Source organism: Phoca vitulina, unplaced genomic scaffold (assembly GCF_004348235.1).
Source record: "Phoca vitulina isolate PV1807 unplaced genomic scaffold, GSC_HSeal_1.0 scaffold11, whole genome shotgun sequence".
NCBI lineage: Eukaryota > Metazoa > Chordata > Mammalia > Carnivora > Phocidae > Phoca > Phoca vitulina.
Window position 1 is genome coordinate 33,013,034 of NW_022589714.1, and position 23,377 is coordinate 33,036,410.

General features: G+C 39.6%; 1 protein-coding gene across 1 annotated transcript in view; it reads right to left on the minus strand.

Moving 5' to 3' along the window:
* Positions 1 to 11,513: 11,513 nt before the first annotated feature.
* Positions 11,514 to 23,377, minus strand: part of TFAP2D (transcription factor AP-2 delta) — a 62,177-nt gene continuing 50,313 nt past the window's right edge. Inside the window, exon 8 of the mRNA XM_032410153.1 lies at positions 11,514 to 12,267. Coding sequence (XP_032266044.1) covers positions 12,048 to 12,267 — 220 coding nt within the window. The 3' untranslated portion in view covers positions 11,514 to 12,047. The remainder of the gene's footprint in view (positions 12,268 to 23,377) is intronic.

Here is a 23,377-nt window from a genome sequence, read left to right on the forward strand (position 1 = left end):
GTATTTACCTAGAAGGACAGTTTTAAAGTCACTGCAACCCAATATCTGTTAGAAGTTCAGGTGAGAGGAATAGTCTTCTTAAAGTCCTGACTGATGGATGTCAGTTAGTTACTCTAATTTTAACCCAGGATTAAGTCAGTCCAGTAGAGGGCTGAGTAACTGGCCAAAAAGGGTCTTGTTTTCACTGAACTATGTTTTGATATAATGCCATTTGTCTAAGAAACAGTCCTTTTTGGGACCTATTAAAGTGGTTCTTAATGGACAAAGCATGGCAGGGGACATGGCCTCCAGGGACAGTTAGCAATGTCTGGAGACATTTTTGGTTATCACAGCTGGGGGAGCAGTTCTACCATCATTAAATGGAGAGAGTCCAGGAATTGATGCTAAATACCCCATAATGCATGGGACATACCCGCACAGCAAAGAATTACCCAGCCAATATGTCAAGGGTGCTAAGGTTGAGAAACTCCAGTCTGCTGAAAGAATGTTGTCCTTGGACCACTGTCCAAGGATTCATTTGAAAATTCTTTTTGCCCTCTAAGTGTCAGAAATAGTTGTATTTCTGCTGAGCAAATGTTTTGGCTTAATCTTCAACACAAATACAGTGAATTGAATCAGTGATCAACTTTTCCATTTTTCAATGGCTACTGGAAAGCTCAGAGTTAAGGGGTGCCTGCGTGGCTCAGTCGGTTAAGTGTCTGACCCTTGATTTCAGCTCAGGTCAAGACCTCAGGGTTGTGAGATCGAGCCCTGTGCCAGGCTCCGTGCTAGGCATGGAGCCTGCTTAAGATTCTCTCTCTCCCTCTCCCTCTGCCCCTCCCCCCCCAACAAAACAAAACAAAACAACAACAAAAAAAGAAAGCTCAGAGTTAAGTTTGTTATACACCTGTATGTAGCAAATACTCATAATTCTATTTTTATTAGCCTCATTTCTGACTCTATTTTTATACTTTACCATTTATTTGCCTTTTTATTTCTCAGCTATTTCTAATTTACAGTATTTTATTATTTGCGTAAGTTCCTGAAAGCTGGGGCGCCTGGGTGGCTCAGTCTTTAAGCGTCTGCCATTGGCTCAGGTCATGGTCCCAGGGTCCTGGGATCGAGCCCCGCATCGGGCTCCCTGCTCCGCGGGAAGCCTGCTTCTCCCTCTCACACTCCCCCTGCTTGTGTTCCCTCTCTCGCTGTCTCTCGCTCTGTCAAATAAAAAAAAAAAAAAAAAAAAAAAAATCCTTAAAAAAAAAAAAAGTTCCTGAAAGCTGTATTAAATCTTAGTTTTGAAGAGTTTAGAAACATAAATGAATAAATGCATAAAATAAAATAAAGTACTTCTAGTCTATGATCAAGACTTACTTAATAAATACATAATGAGAATTGCTTCTTAGAGCCACTGGAAATGAGCATGAGATCTCAGATCCAGGACTTGAAATTAATATGAATCTTGAAAAAACAAGACCAATAAAAACAAAGGACTGAAAAAGATTTAAAGTTCTAGGGCCCAATGTATGGAACATCTTCTAATATATAGTTAGCATAGTGACTGGCATATACCAGTTCTCAATAAATATTTGTTGAATGGGGGCATCTGGGTGGCTCAGTCATTGGGCGTCTGCCTTCACCTCAGGTCATGATCCCAGGGTCCTGGGATCCAGCCCCGCATTGGGCTCCCTGCTCAGCGGGAAGCCTGCCTCTCCCTCTCCCACTCCCCCTGCTTGTGTTCCCTCTCTCACTGTCTCTCTATCAAATAAATAAATGAAATCTTAAAAAAAAAAAAAATTTGTTGAACGAACGAATGAGTTTAATTGGTCTCCATTCTGATAAAGGCTGTGAAAGGATTTTATTTTAAAAATTTCTCGGTTCAAGAAAGTCTTGTTGATTAAATATGATTTGTTGCTGATGATTAGAATTTTAGCTTAACCCATTTGTAAGGAAATCCAGAATTTCCAAAGTTATCATTATGCATTCCAGGAGTTACATGTCCATATGTCAATTAAATACACGCTTTCATATAATGCAAGTTTAGCCAGACAACAGGGGGAAAACATACACAGTGTGCCCAGAGCCCAGGGGTGCTTTTTCCTCCATGTCCTAAGGAAGTCACAGGCAATCTTTTCCAAATCCCTTTCCGTAAAACCATTACAAAAGTCTTCTGTCTCAAAGTCATTATAATAGCTTTATAACCTCTAGGATAAAAGACTATAATTTCCAGTGGAATTCTGTCATTCATTAAGAAAACAAAAACTTATCCACTCTAAAATGGAAGTTAACTAATTAGAGAAAACATTTATGAAGCCAGAAAGGAAATGCAGCCTTTCCATACCCCCTCAGCTACCCTCAGAAAAAAAAAAAAAAAATCTCTACTGTGTTAGTAAATAGGCTTCAAATAGATAATTAGGATAATTAGGAACAATAAGCATTTATACCAATTTCAGTGCTGTTTGAGGATATAATTTGTACAAAGAATGCTTTGCTGTAGATGAGACAATAAGTTGTCAGTTTTATTTTCCATTACTCTTTTATTTAAAATTGTAGTTTTAACAATGTGCTTCCAGGATTTATACACTGGAGACTTGAGTGTGATAATGACTTTCTGTGTTAATGCATGAGATGTTTTGCGCCGATCACTTTCTACTCTGGCACTGTGAATCTGAAAACACTCCTAGGCTTCCAGTAATTTATGACTGTCGCCATTTCTTCCAGAGCATATGACATATTTTCTCTATAGAACTTGGACTGGCATTGAATTTCATATTGATTCATTTGTCTCTCAGTCATTCCTGCCAGATAGGAATTTGCCAGGTAGGTACTGGGCTAGTTGCTGGAATTACAAAGATTGGCAAGATACATGGATTCCCTCTTCAAAACCTAATGATACTTAGTATTAACAATTCCACGGGGGCACCTGGCTGCTTCAGTCAGAAGAGCATGGTATTCTTCATCTCGGGGTTGTGAGTTCGAGCACCACATGTGGTGCATCTTAAATAAATAGAACTTTAAAAAAAAAAAAGCAACACAGGGGTGCCTGGGTGTCTCAGTCATTAAGTGTCTGCCTTCTGCTCAGATCATTCCCGGGGTCCTGGGATCAAGCCCCGAATCGGGCTCCCTGCTCCTCAGGAAGCCTGTTTCTCCCTCTCCCACTCCCCCTGCTTGTGTTCCTTCTCTTGCTGTCTCTCTGTCAAATACATAAATAAAATCTTAAAAAAAAAAAAAAAGCAACACAATTCGACTATTTGCAGTAATATATTAACAGCTAACATCATTTGGGCCCTTACTATGTCTCAGGCACTGTTATTATTGTTTTACATTGAAAATTTAATTTAATTCTTGTAACAGCCCGATGATGTAAATACTATAATCATCCTCATTTTACAGTTAAGGCAACTGGGGATCATCTAATAGGAAAGATAATTAAATAAATGATTATTAAAAAAACTTTAATAAGTGACATGCCTAGGATAAATGGTAGTAGGGGAGCACAAAGGAGAGAAAAGCAACTTGGTTTAGAGAATGAGAGAAGGCCTCTTTAGTAGGAAGAATTCTAAAGATGAACTTCCAAGATTTCCCATCTAATCCCCGGGACTCTGAATATAATGTAGTATCACATTCATAATTACGTTACAACTTAGGGGATAAAAGAATTTTGCAGATGTAATTAATGCTACTGATAAGTTGGCTTTAAGTAAATCAAAAGGGAGATGACACAACTTAATCACGTGAGCCCCTTAAAAGCAGAAGTTTTCTCCACCTGATAGCTGAAGGGAAAGTCAAATTCACTGCTGATTCAATGCGCTGTTGCTGGCCTTGAACATGGAGGGGGCCTGTGATAAAGAACTGAGAGGAGTTTGGGAGCTCTGAGTGACTCCTGGCTGACAACCAGCAAGGAAAGGGGGCCTTGGTTCTACAACCACAAGGAAATGAATTTTGCCAACCACCTGAATGAGTTTGGAAGTGGATTCTTCCCTAGAGGCTTTAGATAAGAGCCCAGCCTGGCTATTATCTTGAGTTCAGTCTAATGAGAGACTAAGCAGAGACCCAGTTGGGCCTGACTGGACTTGTGACCTATACAAATGGCACTAATAAGTGGATGCTAATTTAAGCCACTAAGTTTGTAGTTATATGTTATGTAGCAATAGAAAACTCATATAGTTGCACTGAATTAGTGACTTTTAAGCTGATACCTAAAACATAAGTAGAAGCTGGCTTGGTTAAGGAGGTTAGGTAGAACCTAATGTTCCAGGCTTAGACGACTACATAGTCAGGCTTAGCTTGTGGATAGTTTCAGGAATTCAAAGAAGCTTGACATGACTGGACCATGGAGTGTGTATGTGGTGGGCCAGAGGAGGGAATATGATGAGGGAAGCCTGGATATAAGTAAGATAAAGCTGGAGGAAGCTGGAGGAGGGGGCAAAGGCCAGGTAAGAAGGATATTACAAATCTTCCAAAAGAGTTTGACTTTATTTGAAGGGAACAGCAAGCCTTGGAGAGTTTTATTTAGGATGTGCAAATCAGAGTTACTTTTTAGAATGATTTTTCTAAGGAAGAGCAGGATTATAGGCAGGAAAGCCAATTAGAAGGCTATTGCAATAACGCAATCAAGAACTGATGTTGTCTTGAACTAGGAAAATGGCTGCTTCATACAGCTGATCATTAGGTCCTGAAAAATTAATTTATTATAATATTATTGTATTAATTTATCAGAACCTAGTGATCAACTGTAGGAAGGGGTAGAGATAGGGAAATATTTAAGCTAACTCACAGGTTTACATCTTAGGCAACTGTATAAGGGCATCATTAACAGAAATGGAAAACTTAGAAGGAGGAAGATTGATTGAGATTGAGGGAGGGGATTGATTAGAAATCCCTATTTTGATATATGTTGATATATATCTATATATCTATATCTATATCTGTCTATTTGAAGATACTGTTTTTCATAAGGAGATACCCATAGAAAATTGATTACATGGATCTGGAGCACAGCAGTAGTCTGGGATGAAGATATGGATTTGTAATTCACCAGCATTGTGTTAAGCTAGGCTAATGAATAGCAGCAAATAGACACTCCTGCCCAACCCACAATTTCAGTGGCTTAACATACTAGAAGTTTAGGTTGGAGTAACATGTACTTCTCTTCCACATGGTCATTCAGGGATCCAGGTATCTTGTGTTTCTATCTTGTGTTTCTGACATCTCTAAGACAGTAGTTCTTAACTAGAGTGATTTTGTCCCCCAGGAGACATTGAGCAATGTCTGAAGATAATTTTGACTGTCACAACTAGGAGAGATGCTACTGGCATCTAATGCATAGAAGCCAAGGATCTGCTAAACATCGTACAACACACAGGATAACCCCTCACAATCAGGAATTATCTGGCCCAAAATGTCAGTAATGCCAAGGTTGAGAATCTTTGCCCTAGGGACTCATGATCATCTCATGCAGCTGGTAGAAGAGGACATAACATGGAGGCAAGTACATGGCTGGTTTTCATTTGTAAAGTCTTTGTATCAAATATCACTTCCACTCCCCCACTGAAAAGAACTTAAGCACATAGCCACAAACAGCAAGAAATGCTGAGAAATATAGTCTAAGAAAGGAGTTAGCAAACTACAGTCTTCAGGATCAAGCCGGCCCAATACCTATTTTTGTAAAGAAAGATTTCTTGGAACAGTCACACGCATTTGTTTACAGATTGTCTATAGCTACTTTCAGGCTAGAATGGCAGAGTTGATTAGTTACAGCAGAAACCATATGGTCTGCATTACCTAGAATATTTACTACCTGGCCCTTTACAGAAAAAGTTTACAAACCCCTGGATAGACATTTACCCTGGATAAAGGTAAAATGGACTTTGTTAGATGGCTATTGGTCTTCGCCACAAGTAAAGACATAATACATAATACATAATACAAGGTGCTATTGCCCAGAGAGAATGTGTGAGGTGAGAAGATAAAAGATCCCAGTGTTTATGCACCTTATTATTGACTGCAAGAACATCCTGATTGGACTTGGAACACTAAACAGAAATATCACTGTAAGGTCCTTGCTCCAAATACCTCTTGACATGAATGAAATAATTGAGGAAATACAATGTTAAGGGAAGAATAGCTTTGAAACTTACATCAGACTTTGGCAATAACTCACATGTACACGTTTACTTGTTTTTATTCTTTTCTGCCTCTTATGGGGATTATTATTTCAAATTTTCCTACGTGTCTTATTCCTTTTGAATTCTCTGTGATGCAGATGGGAAGTAGTTCAAGTATAGTTTTTAAGTGTAGTAGTTATGAATGTCTGTCTGCCAATTTGGATATATGAGAAATGTCACTTTTTTCTGTGACGTGATGTAATTTTTATATGTGAACCTTCATTTTAAATGTGGTAGAAATTTAATCTTCTTCCATTTAGGGTCTTCTTAGTCCATTTAGGGTCTAATTTTTATATGTGAGCCTTCATTTTAAATGTGGCAGAAATTTAATCTTAGTCCATTTAGGGTCTTCTTGGGTTGCATCGATGTCCCACAGGTGGGGGAGGAGGGCTTATGGAGAACCATGTTGTGTGGAGGAGCATATGGTCTGTATCTTTGTCTACTGATGCTTCATCTACTGGCACCTGCAGAGAAGCCCACTCTTGTGTATTGTGGGAGGCTGGGGTGGAAGTCTGCAAGCCATCTTTCTCACAACCCTTTGCCAGCTGGCTTCTAATTGGACTCTGACAATGGGAGACACTGGTAGGAATTCAAAGGAAGGAGGAGGTAAAAAGAATGCTCCATATATTTCTCGTTTCTGTCAACTTCCCTTGAGTAGAAGCAGAAGGTTCTGGCTCCAGCCCCCAACCTCTTTTGTATTCCTAGAGTTAGCCATGCTCTATCCCCTCAGGGGTACCACCAGCATCAGTTTCTGGGGTTCAAATAACAACCGTGGAGGGGAGGGATGTCTCAGGAGTTCCCAGAGGCAGGTAACCTCACCTCCTTCCTTGTGTCCTTCCATCTATAGGGGTGGTCACTGCTTTTTTCAATTCATAATATTTGGGTGATTCCGTGTCTCATTTCTCATTCTTCTAGCCTTCTAACACCTGTCCAACCCATTCTCTTTAATAAATCCTTTCTCCTTGAAATCCCTAGCAGGTTTCTGTTCTCCTAAACAAACGCTAAGGATGTGCCTGAATTCCCATCTGGTCTTTGGCACACGTCTCAGGTTTCTCCTGGGCATGCTCGTGTCCAACCTGTGAGGACTCTGTATGCCTGTTGGCTGCCTGGGTTGCTCCTGAGGGCACCTAAAATATCCCCTTGCTGCTGCATTCCCTTGGGGTGTGGGAATTCCTGCCGCTTTGTTGCCTGCTTGCACCCACATTGTCCTGGTACCTCTGCGCCATGTTGAAGAGAAACTCTTTGGGAGAAAGCCTGCGGGGCTAAGACCCATCTGCCTACACACACACACCACATAGACAGCTCTGCTGTTTCTGCACTCTGCTAGGAGTTCTTCCTCCCTGGCCTTTCCTCTGGGATGGGGACAGAGTTCCCTCTGCCCCCAACCTCACCCCCAGGACATGGTCCATTCTTTGAGAAATCAATCATAGCTGAGCTTCCTTACTTTTTGTGTCCTTCTTTCCCCAACATAGGGACTATTTTCTGGTCTCCAGTGTGTGCGTGTGTGTGTGTGTGTGTGTGTGTGTGTGTGTGTGTGTGTGTAGGAAAGAAAAAGCTCCTGACTGAGATGCTTTTAAACCTCAATTCCTCCTTAGGGCCTAAGATTTTAAAACTGAAACTTACACAAAAGTTCAACTCTTTTGTTACCTGCATTCCATCAGGTCACATTCCTGCCTTGAGGCGGTACCGGCAAAATGTCAGCTGCCCAAAGACGGGGGCGGAAGGCAGGAATACCCGGAAATACAAGGTGCGTCTGTCAGTTTTCAAAACAGCATCCTGCCCCAGATATTTTTAATTCACTCTTTTCCTGAGCACTGTTCCCTGTCCCTGATCGTAATCCCCACCCCTCTGGTCTTTCCCCCTCCTCCCCAATTTCCTGGACAGTGCTCCAGTTTGTGTTGGGGCAACATGTGCCCATTTTCACTATGACACTTACCATATTCTAATGGCTGGACTCTTCACAGGAGACTGTGAGAAGCTTGCAAAAAAAAAAAAAAAAAAAAGGTTCTATTCTACTCTGTATTTACAGCCTCTAGGACAGAGCCTGGCATATAGAAAGGGTCCAATAAACTGGGGATAAACTGATTTCTTGATTTTAAAAATTGTTTGTCCAAACTAAGTATTAGAGACAATAGCTAACATTCACATAGCACTAACTATGTCCCTATTTGCTCTTAGCAGATGGGATGCATTAACTCTTTGGTTCTGACAGTAAATATGAGAGTAGGGATCTATTATTGTCCTCACTTTACAGATGGGGAAATGGATGTACAGAGAGGTTCGGCACTTTGCCCAAGGTCATGCAGTAGCGAGTGGAGAAAGCCATGATTTGAACCAGGTTATTTGGCTTCAGAGTCTAAGCTCTTAGTCACTAGGCCAGGCCACACTTATTGACTTGGCTTTTATAAGGACACGGCATGCTCCTTGTGTAAAGGATTCTGATACATTTTTTAAATTGCACTGCTCTAAAATGTCTCCAATGAGGCATAAAAGGAAGAACATATAGGGAAATGGAATTATATTATTTTACTTACCATTAACGAGGATAATTTACTGATACATTTACCTTAAAAGCACCAGGTAACAGAAGGTCAAATTCTTATCACTGTCACAGTAGGGTCAGGATGCTCATAGGTGTGCTAAAGGGTATGTTCTGTCCCAGACATTAAAGAGAATATACCCTCAAAGAAGGAAAAGGAAAAAGGAACTGCAAAGCCAGAAAGAATTATCCCTATTCTAAAAGCATCTGAAAAGAAGGGAGCAGGAGAATAGACTAGGAATCTTGCCAAGGGCTCTGATCTTTCCAGAGGAGATAAATATAGAGTAATTCAGTTTCATTTATTTTTCTAGAACCACTAAACTTAAGTCAAATGGTAACTCTAATGAAATAGCCGTGGAGATGGCATTTAAATTGGTTACTGAAACAGCCTTAGACATTTATTTTCATGGGAATTTGGCTTAATCTTTCACAAGTTTAAATATAAAAATTGTACATTTATTAATTGTGGTTGAGTATGAAATTTGGACAGTTTTTCTGGGCAAGTAATAGTTAACCTGAAAAACTTTTCCATTGCTTTATTATTTCTTATAACACTGAAAATCAAACAAATTTTTATGAGTTGCCTTCCTTTACTATAAATTATGGTATTGATTATAACTTCACTTTTGTTAAAATTCGGATACCTACCTAGTGTTCTTTATCGTTCTATACTGAGTATATCTACTTGAAACTAATGTGATATAGTGAAAATGTTATCTTATTCAAATAAAAAGAGCTATTTATAAATTACTATGGATAAAGCAAGCCAGATTGAAACACTGAGTATTGGGGAAAAAAAAAAGTAGTAGGTCCTTTGGCCCATTTTGGACAAAGAACACACACACATTCATTTACTCATTTATTTAAAAAGTGTTGAGTACCTATTATATACAAGGCAAAAGTTGGTATGTTAACAATGTCTGTTAGAATATGATAATAAATGACTCTAAACATGACCAGTCCATCAACTCATTTATGGCCTAATGGCTGGTTAAGTTAAACAATGGGTGCTGTCCCTTTAAGGCTCTTAAGACACCCAGAATCTTGGTAAATAATATGCACTGTAGTTATTTATAGCTATACTTTTGTTTCGAAGGCTAATAGATAATAACACCCCATTGAGGTGTTAAGAACCCCAGCTAGTCACAACTATGGGTGGAGAAAGTGGTACTATAAGCCAGATCTAATTTTTCATCTGATTATTGGTGAACATTTGACATGGTATATAACTACATTAAATATCTAGCAGATATGCATATCAAAATGCCATATTAAATACATATGTAATTGTTAATAATAAAAGGAATAAAAGAAAGCTAATGTGGAAATTTCATTAAGGAAATATTAGTAGCCCATATTATCTGTATAGAGCCTTCCTACTATTTATTAAACTGAAATATTCATCATTTTTGTTTCATGTGTATATTTTACAACATGGAAAATTTCATGTAAAATGGAATCATTTACTTTGTGATGAAATTTGGAACTGCAGCAGAATCCCTGCTTTATTCTATTTTATTTCAAAAACTTTTTAATCCATGAATAATGGTAAAATTTAAAAAATGGAACTAGATAAACACATGAAATCACAATTCATTACTTTTACATTTATTTTAAGCTCTTCTATGGTATAACTATAAAACCCCTTTATCATAGAATTCCTTAGCAGTGTCTTCTCTTAATTGAATTTAGTTTAGAAAATTTAGTGTTTCATTGATTCTGGTTCTTTTCTGTACAAGATTGAAGATAAAGATCAAATAATTTTAAGAATTATTGTTAGGTACAAATATTTTGTGTGCTCTCTCCATGAAAAATCTCGAGCAGTTTCCTCTCAATTAAAAATAATACTAATATTTTCCATGGGATTATAATATGGCAGACTTTTTGAAAGTTATTGAAATGTGTTAGTAAGAGGACAATATTTTCATGCTAAACTTGTATTAGGAGTCCAGATATTATTAAAATAATTTTTTTCATAGATGATGACCTACATCTTTATTTGCCCAGAAGTCTGAAAATTGTTAACAATAGAAAGGTCAGTACAATGTGGTACCAATCAGGTTTCTTGACACATTCAGGTTTAAATGGACCAAACTTTCATTCAATTAGCCCCGGGCTTTTGCAGCCAGGAACCTCTTGTTTTCAGTGTCTTAACTAAAGGACAAGGAAGGTATAAGAACAAGCTATAAAAGAAGGAAGGATCTTAAAAGCAAAAGTCTTCTCTGATCATCCTGGTTTTGTTTTCTTTATTGAACACAGACCCCAATGCTTCTGTGCATCTAAAGGTTTAGAACACAGCCATGAGGCATGTTGAAGAAGCATAAAGGTAGAAAAAGAACGGCTCTTACTGTAACCACACAATCATTGGCCACTAGCGCTTCAAGGAGCCTCCACGAGTCCCCTGGGCTCCCCTCCTGTCTCTGAGGGGCAAGGGTTCCTGGAAACATCACTGTTCCTATTCCCGTGCTTTTCCAGGCAGAACAATAGCACTGCTTTCCTTCGGGAGCCCGAGAGTGGCAAAGCTACCCTTTCCTGTGTCCATCCTGCCCCAAGCCACTAAGTGCAAGTCTATTTCCTTGAACTGTTAGGTTGGGGACGTGAAGAAAATGAATAGAAGAGTGCATCTCTTACCTCTTCCATATTATGCTGTCTCTTCTTAGTTATGGGTTGGGGAAGGTCCTAGGGTGGGGTGGGAATGCTCATACATAAAGAGGGCAGACTTTTCTGGAATTTTTAAATACCACCAAGGCACTGGTAGTTAAGTGGGCTAGGGGTGACCAAAATTTTAGGATTTCTGTCAATTCATAGGATAAAGATTTGTGACTGCCCTTTTCAGTTCCCAAAGCATTTATTGATGGATTGATTGCCAGACTGGTCTATTTAATGGAAAGAGGTACTCTTCTGTTACCAGGGGATTAAGTGAAGAAACACTGGAGCTGTAAGCACTGGTGGCAGATTCCAGTTGGTCATGCTTTCTAATCCCTAACTACATAGTTGGATAAGAAAGTGCATCAGTTAGACGTGAAAAAGCATGTGCTGCCCCTCCAGAGTCCAGAAGTGCTTAAAAACTGTGATGTATAGAATCCGGAACAATAAGTTACGTGCACAAAAAGAGTTTATCATAACATAAAACTAAAAAGTGACAATTTCATCACACGGTTACACTGCTGTTTTCCTTTTTTTTTCTTTTTTTTGGGGAAGTTTTGTCCTTTTTGTTTCATTTTTCATTTCCATTTTTGTTTTTTATGGAGGGTTGGGGGAGGGTAGAGATGTAGTCCACTGAAGATTAATCACCCTCAATGATATATATATTAGAAAAAATATCAGCAGCAAGACTCTCTAGAAATAGATTCTGTTTGATGTAGCTAGTCTGTCTTTTCTGTTTTGCCCTCTTTCACGGCAGCCTCTGAAGTTTTCCGCAGGGGGGCTTTCTCCGAGTTGGCATGTCCTTGGCCAGAATCTGCCGCTCCGCCATTTTTGTGGGTAGTGTGCTTTTCCAAGTAGTTCAGCATTTCACTGAGGACTGTTTGGAAAGTGCTTAGGGCTGCACATATTGCTGGAGTCCCAAAGCCATGAGTGATCAAACTGGAAATGAGAAGTGGTAGGGAAAAAGAGATGAACAACTTAGAGTATGATACAGAACAAGCATTTGATCCAGAACATTCAATGAAACAGGCCTTCATTGTGTTCCTAAGTGGTGTCAAGCATTAGAAAAGATAGAACACAAGTCAACGTATCGCTTTTGACCATAAGAAATTCAGGATGCATTTAGAAGATTTGTCATTGATAGACTTGATATACACTAATGATCAGCAAGCCTAAGTAATTAACACATGATTTGGCTCTGATTCTCTCTCTCATTAAAAAAGCCCCAAAATTACAACTTTCTGTATGTGGGGATCATCTCATTTTTAAGAATGGCATATATGCTGGTATGAGCACAGATCGCACAAGAAGTAAAGGCTGACTGAGTAGGCTTGACGGCTAGCTGTTCCTCCAACTTCGTTCTTCTCTTCTTCGTAGTAACAAAGTTTTATCTGGGTACACGGTCATCTAGCTGGAGACTACATTTTTAAGCTTTCCTTGCAGTTACATTTGGACATGGGACAAACTTCCCACAACAGAACATGAGGAAGTGTTGTATGTGATTCCCACCTGCTTAAAAGGAAATTGAGTGCCCTTTATTTTTCTCTCAAAATACTTAAGCAGCTCTGCAGATGAAGATAATCACCTTAGTGGAGGGGGAGGATAGAACAAGACTGAAGAAACCCACTCACCTTCAGTGTCCTCAGTGAGAGAAAAATAAAATTCTATCTTATGTAAGCCACTCTATGTTTGGGTTTTAACAGCTAACTAATTAACTAATAATCAGAAATAATGAGAAAATGTAGGGAGTGTTGTTGGCAACTTCAGCACAGGTAACTCTTCCAGTCATGACAAATACCATCTCTAGCTGAGCAAATGCGTAATTGTAGATTCACTCTTGTGAACAGACCCCCCCCCCCCCACCCCAGCTTGTTCATTTGGTCAATTGTTTCTGAAGTGAAACTCTGCCAGGTTGCTCCCCATAATTAATACCTTGTAATAATATAGAAAGATATGCTTGACATATATTATGCATATGTTATAATGTATACAACATAGTATATATATTATACATTCAATAAACAGAGCTATTAACTGCTCACAAGTCCTAGTATCATTGTTATGACATTTGCAGTTTTTAATCATCCTCCATAATATGTTAACTAGCTTGTTACCCTTCGTAAGGTATGTAATCTTTAGGAGCAAAAATAAGGAGATTTTAAAACAATGCAAATGAAGGATTTACGGTCCAAGGTAGCCTGCTGATATGCCTGAGTGGTGATAATAATAGGATCTATCACATGGAATTGCTTATATTAGTCCATAAAAAGGGCTCAGGATGATGCCAGACCTATAGTAAGTGTTCAATAAATGGTAGATATTGTTGGCTATGGGATATTCATGGTAGGAGTAAAATTTTCTGCATGTCTCACATTATACTCCACAGGTTGCTAGCATCTTTCATCTGAACATTTTACAAAGCCTGCTCTGTGCCTAGGTCATAATCAACATATATTACAAAGGAACGTCTTCAGTCTTCAATTATTTAGAAAATAAGAATGGTTAGTGCTTAGACAACTATGCTCGCCAAAATTTGAAGTATAAAACATCATCATAGTTCAAGCATCTGCATATCTTTGCTACAGTATCTTGCATTGCTGAGCCGGAAAACTGACCTCAGCTCCATTTCTCAATGAGATAACTAGAAGGGAATCCATATGCTTTAAGATCTATCAGGGAATCTGGACAACAAATGGAATTGATTGGTGTGGTGGGAGAATTAATCATGGCTGCATCCACAAAGACAACTGAGTGAAGCCATTCATCAATGTCGAAATGCTTGGCTCTGGTTACAAACTGCCTTTCTTGCTCATGCTTTATTCCTGTTTCGAGCTCCTTGTACCCACTGGATGAATTTTATTTTCCTCTATAGTGCCATGTTCTCTTGGTGGGGACCACCCTCTTTATCTATGGCAGAGTATGCAGAATTTAGTTTCACTAGGTTAAATATTAAAGTTAATAAGCCAATATTTGAATTTTGAACATATGCCAGGCCCTGTTCTATGTGCTTCATTCTGCATCACCTTCTATAATCCTGGAAACAACACTAAAAATTAGGTATTATTTCCATTTTTACAGATGAAGACACTAATGTGCAGAGGTAAGTAATTTGTCTGAGAAATCTAATATTCTGTATTGCCTCTGTGCTTATGTTCTCAGGATGTGGGTGTGTTTTATTTATTTATTTTTTTTTTTAAGGAAAGTCACATTCTGTTGGCAGTTTTAGCTTAGTTTCTCAAATTTTGTTCTGTAGGCAGACTTGTAGGCCCGGAAGGTGAGAATTCTTCTTACTCTTCTAAGATCAGGGTTTTGAAAAATCAAGTACAAAATGAGTAGGCCTATAGAAATGCTTTAATTCTCCATGTGGAGAAGAGGTGTCCCCATAATGAAAGATTCTTAAGCTGGTCTCCTTTCTTGGCTGATGGCCTTGCTTGCTTCTATACAATGCACTATCAGCAGGATGCCCTGTCACCTCTGCCCTGCACTGAGAACCAGGCATGCCAAGTCTTCACACCAGCTCTGACTTCAGGCACTTTGTGATCTGGAAGAAGTTATTTAGCTTGGTAAGATGACAGTGGTCTGACTAGGACATCTGCAAGTTCTTTCCAACCCTAACCTTCAATCCACAGGTGTTAATGCTCTTTTTTAAACCCAGGACATGGAGAGAAGGTTATGGATATTGGAAGACCACTGGGCTGAACAGAGAAGTCTAAAATTGATTGTGGAATCTTCAACACGAGAAAAGTAACTTTATGTTGTATACGTGAAACTTAATATAACATTATATGTTAATTACACTTAAATAAAAATAAACAAAACTTTAAAAAAAGTAAAGTAACTGCTTGAAATGTTATCTTTCAACATGGGAAACATCACGTAAATTGTTAGTTTTCTTCATTTAACATTACCTGCACATCAAAAAACATACATGGCACACTGCATAGGATGATAATAAGTACAAAAGATAGCTTCTGTTCTAGCAGTTTTCAGTGAGGTTTATTAATCTAAGTAATTAAAGTAATTTAATATTGTATTAGAATAGCACAGAAAAAAAGTGTGAAATCACAGGATGATTAAAAGGAATTTCTAGAAATATCATGCTATTCTGTTGGCCCCAACCACTCCAGAAAAATAGGTGTATATCTCATTCATAGTGACATACAAAAAGGTGAAAAGGAATAATGTAGAATCTATAGAAAAATAAAAGAAAAAACAGAAATAATAAGGCTGACTTTCAGTCCTAGACAGAAAATAAACTGAGGTCATCTGTTAGTCAAATCTCCAAAATCTTTGATAACAGAGATCAATTTTGCCTTTAGAAAATATTATTTTTCAGCCACAGACTTAACATTGACATTATACTTGGCATTTGCATATATTTTCATCAGATTAACAGGAGAGGGATTTCACAGGCAAATATTACCTGGGTTAAATAGTAGCCATGAACAGTTGAAGTAGGTAGTCAAAATTTAGAAGTTTTTCTAAATTCAAATTCATCTAAAAGTGTATCCTCAGGAATGAGACAAGTGAAAGAGACAACTAGCATTGCGCTCAATGTGTCCTCTTCATGCCACATTTTCAAAATCGTTCCTGAAGTTGGCAGCCAGTATGAATGCTGTTATCAGATTTCCTATCATATTTGCATTTCTCAGTTCTCCTGCCTCCCCCCTTTACAATCATGTGTTCTATTTCTTTATTTTTGAAAAGCTTATCTCAGGCTCCTCTCTTCTCTATCCCCAAACCTGTGATGGTCATTCCTATTTGGGCACCTTTGTTTGTCCTCCCTTTTCTTCTCAGCTGATCTAAAGTCCACTGACCCATCAAGTCTCCTTGGATGATATTGAAAAAAACGTGTTCATTTCCTGGTCCTTTAAGACACTGAAAAAGATTTGCTCCTGCCAAAGGATAGAAACTTGCCAAAATGGTAAGAGAACTTAAACAGACTTTTTAGGAGAAAGGAGTAACATTCCCCCCCACCTCCACCCCCTACCACCACCAAATTGTAAAACTAGAGCCTGGAAAGACAATGGGAAGACAAAGACAGGGGAGGGTAAGATCTCAGTCACCAGAAGGAGGAGGACTGGAAGCCATATGCTTGGCCTCACAGCCCAGTGATAACCAAAGTACGCTAGATCTTAATAGAGTGGCAAATAAGATGCTGTATGTGTCTCTAAAAGTTTGCGGTTTGAGCTCTTACTATAAATTGGTAATCTAAAGTTATAGTCCCATCTTAAAAATACACAAGAGTTGTTAAAATAAAACAAACCACAAAGGAACAGCAACTACAAAAACAAACAGGGCTGAGATGGGTCACTACTATCATCAACCTATACTCTTCCTGACACTGTCGGTTGCCAGCACTCAGTTACTGAGGCAGGAGCCTCAGGGGAGAGTGGTGGTAGGGGGCGGGGTACCTCAGTGTCTGGAATGATTGGCTTACCAAAAGGCTAAAGTTTCCCTGGCTTCATTTGGGAGTCTCTGAAGCCCAGGGTAGTAGGATTCAGTGTAAGGTTAGGTTCCAAGAATGGGAAAGAGGAACGTGGCAGAGAAGGGAGGGGAGGGGAGGGACGATGGTGCGATCTCAGCAGAGGAAAGACTAAATGGTAATTAAGATACTTTGCTTTCTTTTCAAACAGTTTAAAACTGTCAATGATATAATGAATGAAGTTGAGACTTTTTTTTTAAGTATAGGAAACTCCTAATTCAGGATAAAGAAAACAGGCATGTGTTTTTGAGACACCGGAGTTGTTAGGTAATCTTTGAAAAATCTTGGAAGATGGAGAGAAGTTGTGAAATAGAACAGAGCAACTGCCTTAATAATCAAAGCGGGGGGGGGGGGGTTGTTGGATGGAAAGAGACAGATTTTAGGAACTCCAGTTTATTAAATTACATTTAATTCATCCCTTAACAAGTTCCTTGCAATGGGACATTTAAAAAAGAAAAGATTTATTTATTTTAGAGAGAGAAAGAGAGTAGGGAGGGACAGAGGGGGAGGGAGAGGGAGAGAGAGAGAGAATCTCCAGCAGACTCTGCGCTAAGCTGAACTCAGAGCAGGGCTCGATCTCAGGACCTTGAGATTACGACCCTGAGCAGAAACCAAGAGGGGAATGCTTAACTGACTGTGCCACCCAGGTACTCCTATAACGGGACATTTTTAACATCAGGTACATGGAATGTAAGTTTACATAAGGTAAGATTTATCCTTTTTAGGAATACAGACTGTTGAATTTTGACAAACCCATGCAGTTGTGTAACCACTATGATTACCCAAAACATTTTCTCATGTTCCTTGTCCGTCAACCCCTTCTCTCCAGGCTCCTGGGAATCAGCGCTCTAATTTCCATCCCTGTAGTTATTACTTTTTCCCAATTGTCCTATAAACTGAATAATCAAGTCTATAGACTGTTACAACTTGGCATAATAATTTTGAGATTCATCCATGTTGTGGTGTTTATCAGTAGATTATTTTTTATTGCTGGTTAAGTATTCCATTGAATGGATTTATTACCATTTGTTCATATAATGGGTCCTTACAATTCTGAAGTGTTAATATTTTTAAAAGGGAAGTGACCACAGAGGTGTTTAGTAAGGAGCCCAATAAAGTAACTGTATTTTTTAAAAGATTTTTTTTTTATTTTTAAGTAATCTCTACACCCAATGTAGGGCTTCAACTTACAACCCTGAGATCAATAGCTGCATGGTCCACTGACTGAGCCAGCCAAACACCCCAGTAACTGTATTTTTTTTTAACAAAGTGTTATTAAAGGACTAACAATGCATTTTACTATAGGATTTAAGCAATGCATCTGACAAAAATTTCCCCAAATACCATGTGATAAGTTGAGAGGACAAGTGAACTAGATGGGAGCCGATTTAGGGAAACTCACAGCTGGTTGGGCAATGATGCCCGAAGTGTAGACCTCGGGCATTTGTCAACCTTGAAGTGTGTTTCCAGTGGAGTGCTGGAAGACTCTCCCATGCATCCCACTCTGCTTGCCATGTTAATTGACAATGTGATTGAAGGCATCTTAGATTTAAGTGCTGGCATTAAAATAGAGAGGAAAATTCCTACATTGGATAATGGAACCAAAATTAAAAAAAAATTTTTTTGTGGTAAAAAAGCATTGGTGGTGGGCAAAAACAAAGGTGTGAAATTTAGGGGAGATTAAGGAAAACCTATCCATTTGCAGTATGCTGACAGAGAGATCTGACCCAAGAGCAATTCTTAGGGAAAGGCTCACCAAATCAGTAAATCTAAGTTAAAAAAAAAAAAAAAGCAAGGGTCAAAATTTGAGGTTTGGATCACAGCTAGTCAGGCTTAGAAGTTATATTCACCTTAAACTATTCTCTCTCTCTCTCTCTCTCTAACTAGATTCCAGCTCATTGATTTCATTTTCCTATTACTAATTTCACACTGAGGAGCAGGAAGGTTCTGACAACTTACCATGAGCAACACAATTACCCACTGAGAAAATCCAGACTGCTATAGTTTATGGCACCCGATGTCAGAGAAAATGCAACTTCTATTTAATAGTCATGGTCTTAATTTTATTCATGGTTTTATAAACTCTTATTCTGCCAGATCCCCCAATTAACACTCTCAAGAGCATCTTTGTGCAACATAAACCATCTTTTCAAATTGGCTGAGCTCAGGAAGACAGTAACTATGCTGGATCCAAAAGGTGAAATTCTACTTTTGACTTTCCCCCTGAGTGTTAGGATATGTTCACATTTCAGCAATTGGAGGGATAGCTTAGAGCAGAACCACAATTTTTAGGGAGAGGGTATGTTTGTGTGTGCACATGGACCTGTGGACTTACACTGTTTTTTGTCTTTTTATAAGGTGGCATTCTGGGGGCACCTGGGTGGCTCAGCCTGTTATGCATCAGACTCTCGACCTCAGCTCAGATCATGATCTCAGGGTTGTGAGTTCAAGCCCCAAGTTGGGCTCCACGTTGGGCAGGGAGCTTACTTAAGATAAATACATGAATGAATGAATGAAGGAAGGAAGGAAGGAATGAATAAAATAAAAATAAAATAAAATATAAGGTGACATTTTGATCTCTTCTTGACCAATGGGCTTGACCTGAGTAAGATTATAGATTTCAACTTTTTAAGGGAAATGTATTGCAACAGTTCAAACTGTATTCTCTATCAGTAGGGCTAAAAATGAAGAAATGGAGACAGAAATGACAGAGGTAAAAACAGAAGGTGGAAAAGAAGAAATTGCTATTTGAAAGAGAATAAATTATAATCCTCTCTTCTTTTTCCCTGTGTGATTTTGCTAATAAGACATTAGGAACAATCCAGGTTTAACTCAGCGTTTATGCTTATAAACTACTTGCCATGAAAGATAAGAATCTATCAGGAAACTTCTGCATAATAGAAATTTCACAAACTTCTCTTCACACCTTGTGATCTCTCATTAAGTACATTTTTTACTTGTGGCTAAGGCCTTATAAGTTCATCTTGAAAATCTCCAGGGGTGGCTGGGTGGCTCAGTCGGTTAAGTGTCTGCCTTCAACTCAGGTCACGATCCTGGGGTCCTGGGATTAAGCCCAGCATTGAGCCCCACATGGAGCCCCGCATCAGACTCCCTGCTCCATGGGGGGGCCTGCTTCTCCCTCTCCGTCTGCCTGCTGCTTCCCCTGCCTTTGCCCACGTGCTTTCTCTCTCTCTGTCAAATAAATAAATAAAATCTTTTATTAAAAAAAAAAAAGAGAAAATCTCCAAAGCTTCAAATTAATAGAGGATTCTGAAAAGACAACTACCTAAGGAACAAGAGCTATTTTACTTTCCTTAATCTAAGTAAATATGGTTTATACTTCAGGAGCTTTGTTGTATGCTCGAGAATTGTTACAAAGCTGTTTCCATATTGTTCGAGCTGTCCTTCAGAAATGCTTTATCATTACTTTTAATTGATTTGTCTAAACTAATTTAAATTAAAACATTAAAGCTATTTTCTAAAACATAGCCTAAAGCAAACGCCTATGGAATCTTCCGCTGAACTGTTCCTATCTAAAGAGCTGGGCTTAGGATCCAGCACATCCTTTCCAAATACTAATAAGGAAACACTGGTTTAAAACGTATTGAAAAGGTGGGGCACCTCGCTGGCTCAGTCAGTAGAGCATGTGACTCTTGATCTTGGGGTTGTGAATTCAAGCCCCACATTGGGTGTGGAGCCAATTTAACAAACAAACAAAAAAAAAGTGAGGAATAACAAATAAATAAATAAAATATATTGAAAAGGAAATGGCAGCCTCATTAGTATTTCCTACTGAAACTAGGTCACTCAGGTGTGTCTGACAACAATGGATGGCATTTTCTAGCTTTCTTTTGGGATACAAAAAGCTGAACATAATTAGATACTATTGAGCTACAAACTAGTAGACTGAACATCAGTAGAAAATAGCCCACCGCCGGTGAGCGACAGCCTCGGGCGCTGTGGACGGGGCACAGACTCGCAGACCGGTAGCGTCAGGAAAGGACTTTAAGGCAGCCCCCAGGGTGGAGGACCAGACCGGCGGGGTCGTGCGCAAGCGAACTGTAGCCCCCCGGACAGAAACCGGAGCGACGGTCGCGCAAACGCAAACTGCAGCCTCCGAGACGGAAACCCCGTGCGCCAGGGTCGTGCCGGTGAACTTCAACCCCGGGGGGTGGAAACCCCAAGCAGCGGAGTGGCGGGCGCTCAAGCTGGGAGCGGCTGGCGGTTTTAGAAGCCCAAAGGGCAGAGATGTGCCCTGACCTGGAGGCAGGACTGGGGGCGCTGCGGAGGGGCGCACAACCCAGGACGCTGCAGTTTATAGCAGCACAGACAGAAACGGAGACAGGGTGGCCTGGAGAGCTCACTGAAGAACAGACTGCGATCTCTCTGCTCTGAGGCAGAGGGTTGGAAACGGTCTCTTCTGCTCTGACTTGCGGAAGAGACGTGGAAAGCCGCCAGGGAAAGGCGCCAGAGAACAAAAGCCCCAAAGACTGATTCCCACTGAGCCCATCCCCCGCCACAGGGGCGCAGGGCAACTCCGCCCAAACAGGGTTGCCTGAGTAACAGTGCGGCAAGCCCCTCCCGCAGAAGATAGGCTGGGAAAACAAGAGGCCAGCAACCCTAAGGTCCCAAGAAAACAGGTGCATCTTGCTTGGGTTCGGGTCAATAATTTGGACTCTATACATTCCCTCAAACACCCATCAACAGAATGACTAGGAGGAGGAGCCCCCAAAACAGTAAAGACTCAGAGATTATGACTTATGCTGCAGATTTACAAATGGATGCAGACATAACCAAGATGTCAGAGATGGAATTCAGGCTAGCAATTGTGAAGACAATGGCTAGAATGGAGAAATCAATTAATGGCAACACAGAGTCTCTAAGGGCAGAAATAAAAGGGGAATTGGCAGAACTTAAAAATGCTATCAATGAGATCCAATCCAATCTAGATAATCTAACAGCTAGGGTAACTGAGACAGAAGAGAGAATAAGCGATCTGGAAGACAGTATAATAGATAAAAAGGGAAAAGAGGAGGCCAGGGAAAAACAACTCAGAATCCATGAAAATAGAATCAGAGAAATAAGTGACACCATGAAGCGTTCTAATGTCAGAATAATTGGAATCCCGGAGGGAGTGGAGAGAGAGAGAGGGCTAGAAGATGTATTTGAGCAAATCGTAGCTGAGAACTTCCCTAATCTGGGGAATGAAACAAACATTCGAGTCCTAGAGGCAGAGAGGACCCCTCCTAAGATCAAGGAAAACAGGCCAACACCCCGGCATGTAATAGTAAAACTTGCAAATCTTAGAACCAAGGAAACCATCTTAAGGGCAGTTAGGGGGAAGAGATTCCTTACGTACAGAGGGAGGAACATCAGAATAACGTCAGACCTATCCACAGAGACCTGGCAAGCCAGAAAGGCCTGGCAAGACATATTCAGAGTACTAAATGAGAAGAACATGCAACCAAGAATACTTTATCCGGCAAGGCTTTCATTTAGAATGGATGGAGAGATGCAGAGCTTCCACGACCGGCAGAAGTTGAAAGAATATGTGACCACTAAGCCGGCCCTGCAAGAAATATTAAGGGGGTTCTATAAAAGGAGAAAGACCCCAAGAGTGATCTACAACAGAAATTTACAGGGACAATCTATAAAAACAACGTCTTCACAGGCAACATGATGACAATTAACTCATATCTTTCAATAATCACTCTCAATGTGAATGGCCTAAATGCTCCCATAAAACGGCACAGGGTTGCAGATTGGATAAAAAGACAGGACCCATCCATATGCTATCTACAAGAGACTCATTTTGAACCTAAAGAGACATCCAGACTGAAAGTGAAGGGATGGAGATCCACCTTCCATGCCAGTGGACCTCAAAAGAAAGCTGGGGTACCAATTCTTATATCAGACAAATTAGATTTTAAACTAAAGTCTGTAATAAGAGACACAGAAGGACACTATATCATTCTTAAAGGGTCTATCCAACAAGAAGATCTAACAATTGTAAATATCTATGCCCCCAACATGGGAGCAGCCATATACATAAGCCAACTGTTAACCAAAATAAAGAGTCATATTGATAACAATAAGTTAATTGTAGGAGACCTCAATACTCCACTCTCAGCAATGGACAGATCATCTAAGCAGAAAATCAACAAGGAAACAAGAGCTTTGAATGATACATTGGACCAGATGGACCTCATAGATATTTACAGAACATTTCACCCTAAAACAACAGAATACTCATTCTTCTTGAGCGCACATGGAACTTTCTCCAGAATAGACCATATACTGGGTCACAAATCAGGTCTCAACTGATACCAAAAGATTGAGATTATTCCCTGCATATTCTCAGACCACAATGCTCTAAAGCTGGAACTCAATCACAAGAAAAAATTTGGCAGAAATTCAAACACTTGGAAGCTAAAGACCACTCTGCTCAAGAATGTTTGGGTCAACCAAGAAATCAGAGTCCAGAGTGCTAACCATTACACCATGGAACCTCAACCAAGAAATCAAAGAAGAACTTAAACAATTCATGGAAATCAATGAGAACGA